General features: G+C 34.7%; 1 protein-coding gene across 1 annotated transcript in view; it reads right to left on the bottom strand.

The window, feature by feature from the left end:
- The window catches only part of LOC109844301 (translation factor GUF1 homolog, chloroplastic), a 63,507-nt gene that overhangs the window by 18,215 nt on the left and 38,740 nt on the right, over nucleotides 1–6,552 (bottom strand). The window contains exons 15-17 of the mRNA XM_020413288.1: nucleotides 1,754–1,825; nucleotides 1,526–1,660; nucleotides 1,166–1,239 (exon numbers count right to left, since the gene is read on the bottom strand). Coding sequence (XP_020268877.1) covers nucleotides 1,166–1,239; nucleotides 1,526–1,660; nucleotides 1,754–1,825 — 281 coding nt within the window. The remainder of the gene's footprint in view (nucleotides 1–1,165; nucleotides 1,240–1,525; nucleotides 1,661–1,753; nucleotides 1,826–6,552) is intronic.

Here is a 6,552-nt window from a genome sequence, read left to right as displayed (position 1 = left end):
GTGATCTAGGGTTTTCAGGTACGACGTTTTTTTTTTTTTAATTTAACTTGGCTCTGATACCATGTTAATATTATAAGTAGAGATTTAGAGAAGAAAGAGTTATAAGATTAGGGTCTCATACTCTAGTCTATATATAGTTTCAAAGGATACAAGTCTGGTCCAACAACCGATGTGGGACTAAACCACCACTAATCCGTATTACATATTATCTCTCAACAAACAGTACCTTTTGAACATTAACAAGTTACTCTTAACTCAGATGGGCACTGCAAGGTTGCTGTTTATCCATGAAGAGTACCCAATTTGGATTCATTCAGTGTTTTCGCTTGACGAGGGATTCCTTTATAGGAGAGGATTTGTTGAAAGGATATGAATTTTAGAGTGACTGAGGTGAATTTTGATCTGAAGGTTAGGAATAAAGGGAGAGGGCTTTAGATGAATACTAGGCTTCAAAACCTCGGGGCTTTACACCCTATGCCAACACAAGCAAATTCACATGCTTAGAGAGAATTTCAAAACTAAAATTTTATTCATAATGATCCATCTTCTCAATAAGGCTTACATCTTGATTGAAAGAAAACAAAAGATAACTCATAAGGAAACAAGATAATATTAAATCTCAAAGATCCTTCCAATCTTAAGGAAACAAAATAAATACTTAACAGCATCAAATCTGAAAGATCCTAAAGATCTTAAAATTAAATCCAAAGTAGATCCTACCTAAAATAAAGATTGCATCAAATATTTCCAAAACAAAAAAAGATATTAATAAATCCTAATAGCCTAAGTTCAACGATCCACGATTGTCCCGCATCTGATATCTTAAAGAAGCACACAAAATTCATGGTATACATACAAAATTCTATATTTAAAGAAGCATTCTTTATTTTCTGCATGCGAACTTTATATATCTTTTGGATATACAAGTTTATCAACAAACTAAAATTTTCGATAATTTGTTAAGGAACCTTAAGGACCACATAAAAGGATCACTCCATTCTTTTGATGAAAGACTTCAATATACATTGCCATGATATATCAAGCAAACTAATTTCTCAAACTGCACAATTAGGATGCACCTTTTTAGTGGAATACGACAACATGGACTCTTCAGTTTTGCTAACATTAATATATGTTAATTGTGTGCTGAGAGGGTAATACATACCCAATAAAAGAGTATTCCATGCTAGCATATCCCTTACTTCTAGACTTTAGTTGATCAAAGAAATCCCCAACCATCTGTGAGAGAACAGAAAACATTAGAACAAAACATACCAAATGTGTCACACTAAGAGATTAGTCTGTCAGAGATTATCATATATTACACTATTTAACCCATCAATATAAATTTTAAATAGTAGATAATAGGATTTTGGGGTCTTTGGACCAAGACAAGATCTGTTTTGTTATAGAAGTTTGGACCTTTATAGGGAAAAAGTGGTGACTACTTTCCATATTCAAGTAGGAACTAGATTGATAAGATCTGTTGGACAACTCATGATATTGATATAACAGGGAAGTTTACCTCGGCCAATGGTAACTCATAGATGATTGACGCTCTGTTCTCTGTGATATAGTTCATTTGTTTGAACACGCCTCTTCTGTCTTGACCCAGCTCCATAAGAGGCCCAATATACTCTTTTGGAGTGAACATTTCAATCTAAATAAAGTAAGTTGGAATTAACAGACTATGTTATTAAATGTTGCAAAATATAACTAACAGCTGTTAAGGAAGAAAACATTAATTAGCAACCTTGACAAATGGCTCTTCAATTGACCTTCTTTTTCCAGGTTCAGGAAGAGCTGCTGGATTTGAGCACTCAATCTGTACAAACCAAGATATCAAGCATGTGGTCATACTTTAAGTCAGACAACTACAACAAAGAAGCTTCAACAAAATTGTTACCAAACAAGTGCAATATAGAAACTTATTCTCAACAATATTTTTATTCAAAAATATATATGCTCCTTCTTTCCTAAAACTTAGTTATATATATAAGAATGCTCAAGGTGCACTTTCTTCTGGCAACATATAAAAACTTAGCATGTAGTCCTCTTAAGTAGTTGTTGTTAACCAACTGGAAGATAAAATGGAAAAGTCAGCACTAACTAGCTGGGGGAACTTAGAAGTTTGGACAAAAAGATCAAATCCCCCTTAAAGTATTGGTGAACTCTCAACNCTTAAGTATAAATTTACCTGCTTTCCCCCTTAAGCTATGTGTATATCCCCAACGTGGTCATTTTGTCAGCTCATAGACAAATATTTAAGATATTAGTGACCTGATAGTATTTTTTCACATATCTTGTATTTTCTGCAATTTAAAAAAAATTCAATTTCAAAAAGGGGATAGAGTAAAAAATTTCAGGGAAAAGTAGTTAAATTTCTTTTTTTGTTTTGTGTAAATGAGTGACATACTGATAGAAATCCATAAATGCAAAAACAACACTGTCATGTCATTAATTTGTTAAATATTTGACTTGTCGGCTCACAAAATGACCACACTGGAACCACAAACACAGTTTAAGAGGCAAAATAGTTAAATTGATACTTTAGGGGTAGTTCAGAGCAATGTTACATTAAACGTTGGGCGCTTCTAGGCGTCGGACTTGGCGCCCAGCGCTTAGTCGCCTAGACGGGCGTCTAAGCGGTTTCTGGGCGTTTTTTTTTCTTCATTTAAGTGGTGATCGATGAGGTTTTGTTGAAGGTCGAAGGAGGTAGCGGAGGTGTTCATATTTGGAGGTTAATGGAGTTTGGAGGACGTGTAGGCTACGACACATAAAATCACAATCAAGGCCTACATGGTGCAATCTACGTAAGCAGACAATGCTCCCCTAAACGCTCATAAAATCTAGGTGGGCAGCCTAAATATCGTCTAAGCGCTAAGCACTAGTTAGGCGGCCTAGGTACCGTCTAGACCTAGGCGTATGCCTTAAGCGGACTAGGCGGAGGTTTTTAAAACAGTGGTTCAGAGTTCACCAATACTTTAAGATGAGTTAGCTATTTTTTCCTAGAAGTTTTATTAAAAATTATCATACTTTGGATTCATTTGACTGTCAGACAAACACTTCACATGCCGTCACACTTCAGCAGACTTACACAGGAAATAAACTTGTTTAGTACTTGATTTTTTTTCTGTTATTTAAAGCGGAAAAGTTTTTATAGAGTGCACACATAACATATAAAATAATCCTAAAAGACAATTGAATTTTATCAGAAAATTTGTGTTTGTGCATTTTCATAGCCTTCACATGGAGAAACAGACACAAGTTTTCACATATGTCAATTGTGCAATCGGGTGCAGAAACACATAGTGATACTCTCAAAGTAGTTTGGTTTTCCATAAAATGCGCTTGAGCTCTTACCTGCCCATCAGATCATTAACAGTTTGCCATACAGAACATTAATTTCTGGAGAATGAGGATCATGTTATGGAAGACTGCTAGTTGGCCACAACAAACAGATGCAAGATAAAATCATGAACCGTCCGAAAGATCAAACAGAAGTAATCCTTATATGTTTCCCCTAGTTATGAACAAAAATAAAATAAAATAAATCCAGAATATTCACTAAATCCAACGCCACAACAGTAGGAGACAGTAAACCTGGATGGTCCAATCCTAATCGTGTACTAAGTCAATTACTTCAATTCAAATGTAAACATCACACTATAAGATATTGGGCTTGATCGTGGTTGGATATGAGCCTTACATTTTTCACTGAATACACTGAATACTTACATTACATATACACAATGGATACAAATCAGATCTGCATCCCGGCCAAAACATGTATGCATGCAACACAAATAATTGCTAAACTAGCTTTTAATATAGGTCTACTTGGCCCTAGAGCTGTAGTAATGCAAAACATCGCATTTTTTTTATGATGATCCTAAGGCCTGATCAAGACCAAAGTAAGATGAGCATTCTGCACGATGATGGGATGAGAGATAAAAAACCCATAATATTAACAAGAAAAGTACTGAAATATGTAAAAGACTACTAGAACATGGAATGATCAAAGAGCAATAATAAATAACCAACCATGTAATAAATGCTGATAGTCTTGGTGAGTTTTCTATGCATGGATTTAAACGGCTACCAGTCTGCCAGATGTCAACTGCCTGTCGGATTTTGCTTCTACAAAATCTCGATGGGCATGACAACAGCTTGTGCATAGGTGAGACCCAAGTGAATCAAATTAAAAATTGTATAATCAATACCCTCCACGAGAAAGGGGGGAAAACTTAAGAACCAAAAAAAATGGGGCAAAAGGAAAGGACTGTGGTCTTCCATCTCCAGCAGCTTCTGAAGAAATCCACAGAACAAAACGGAGTTCACACCATAGATGATGATAACATAATAAAGTAAACCTAGGTAGATAGCATATGAAACAAGAGTAAGTCTACTGCACCAACCTTAAGAAACTTTGTTTAGGAAGACTTAAGGGGTTCTACCTTGAACTATCTCCCATAAATATAAGAACTAGAGACAGGTTACAAAAGCCTCGATATATCTTCACTTTTTTTATCCTTATTGACTCCAGAACTTTTACCTGACTACACAGGTTTCTAATCTGCACAAGTCTAGGAGGCCTCAATTCCAGGGAAAACACATCTTATAATGAAAAAAGTAATACAGACTGTATGATGACAAATGGCTGGCTCAGAGAATATTTCTAAATTAATAGAAGAGATATCACCCAACATACTACCTTCTTGGTTAGACCAGCGATATGTTTGTGCCATTTGTAAAGTACTTGTCAGCAAGCTGGTTCCCTGATGTGATTGCTGAATGATCAACATCACTTATTACTGGTTGATAATGACCACTAGGTACGTGGTTATCTCTTAAGAAAACATCACAGTGACAAATTCTTTATCTGCTGGAAAGATGTAATAAAGCAATACCAAATGCTGACTACATTCTAGTGATGCCATGACACTTTCCTTCCATGATGCAGGAGAATCTGCAAATACTAGAAAGAAATCTCACACATCCAGAAACCCAGCAAGCATTCTATCATTTTCAGGGAGACGCACAAAGCAGATTTAAGGATGAGAACAAATACATCTTAAAGCCTGTCCTGTTTGCTCCGAAATGAGTTCAAGTTCAAGGAAGTTGGCGATTTAATGAAGAGATATCAGCCAAATTGAGATATCAGCCAAACAAGTGACAATATGTCCAGATCATTGTTTTAAATATCCCCAACATGGCCCGATATATCATCAGATATATCTTTTTCCATGGCTTGCTGCAACCGATATGGTCTCCAAATATCCTTTACCGCTTTTTGCCTATTTTGGGAAATATATCCCAGATATGGCCAATATATTCTTTTGTATGGCTTGTCGCAAAACAATATAAATCATGATTTTCCCATATATCAAATGACATTTTGGCCAAAAAATCAGACAAAATGTTGCAATATTGATTTGTACTTTTGTTTGTTTTACAAGGTTGATTAGTGATCCTCAACATATATTATTTATATTTTGTATGCTTAGATTTTTTTAAGTCTGTTGAGATTACATTTTAGTTCATTGTACTATATATGCAAATATTTGTTATGGCATTCCGATGTTTACCACATATCCCGATATTTTTGCAATATCCGCAATCCAATATGAATTTTGGCCATCCGATATTTCTCTAATATCCGATATTAAAACCTTGGTCCAGATTCAGTCAGATCTTTCTTGAATTTTATTTCTATTAGGATTTTTAGTTTAGGGAGACTTATTAGGAGTTCGGAAATATGTGGTCTTTTGAAGACATTTGTCGTAATCTCACTAAATGTAGGAACCCTAACCTAGTAGGCAAGCAGTAGCAATCCAGCTGAATATGAAAAGAAGCTTTAGTGTAATCAATAATCAAGAACAAGACAACATCATAGTTTTTTAAGAAATTTCCCAAAACCCGATAGTATGGAAAATCTCACACCGGGAAAAACCCAAGGCAAAACATAGAAAATCAAAATCATACAAAGATTTGAGAATTAGTCAAAATAAATGTGAGTAAACGAGTAGAAAGAACAATAATATTCCACTCATCATAATCATCAAACTATTGAAGTTAGTTCAATAAAACATAGAAAATCGAAGTGGATATAATAGTAGTCAAAAAGACTTTTATATTACTAGAAGGGTGAAAAGGTTAATATGCAAAGATTGTAAAATTATACCGAGAGAGAGTTTAACCACACAACATAGGTTGATGGTATGAGACATATCTATTATTAAGTAGACTAGAAAAACTAATAGGAACAAGAACTAAGAACTAAATACTGGAACTTAAAATGAGAGAATCTTATTCTTTTTAAAGGTAAGATAACGAAGGAAGATATATGGAATATAGATAACGAGACTGATATTATGTGAAATAGTACGTCTTCTTTTATTAAGGTGGCTAAGATGAGAATCCGAGGGTTGTAGATTAGATGGTAAAGAGAGTTAGTGGTAGAATGAAGAAGTTCAAAAGGCGATTAAAGTGGAAAAAAACATTATATAAAGATTCAAAAGTGTAGGAGCGAGGAAAGCTTCGAGAATACAA

This window comes from Asparagus officinalis, chromosome 6, assembly GCF_001876935.1.
Source record: "Asparagus officinalis chromosome 6, Aspof.V1, whole genome shotgun sequence".
Lineage (NCBI taxonomy): Eukaryota > Viridiplantae > Streptophyta > Magnoliopsida > Asparagales > Asparagaceae > Asparagus > Asparagus officinalis.
The sequence above is the reverse complement of the archived record's forward strand: the minus strand, read 5'-3'. Positions and strand labels throughout refer to the sequence as shown.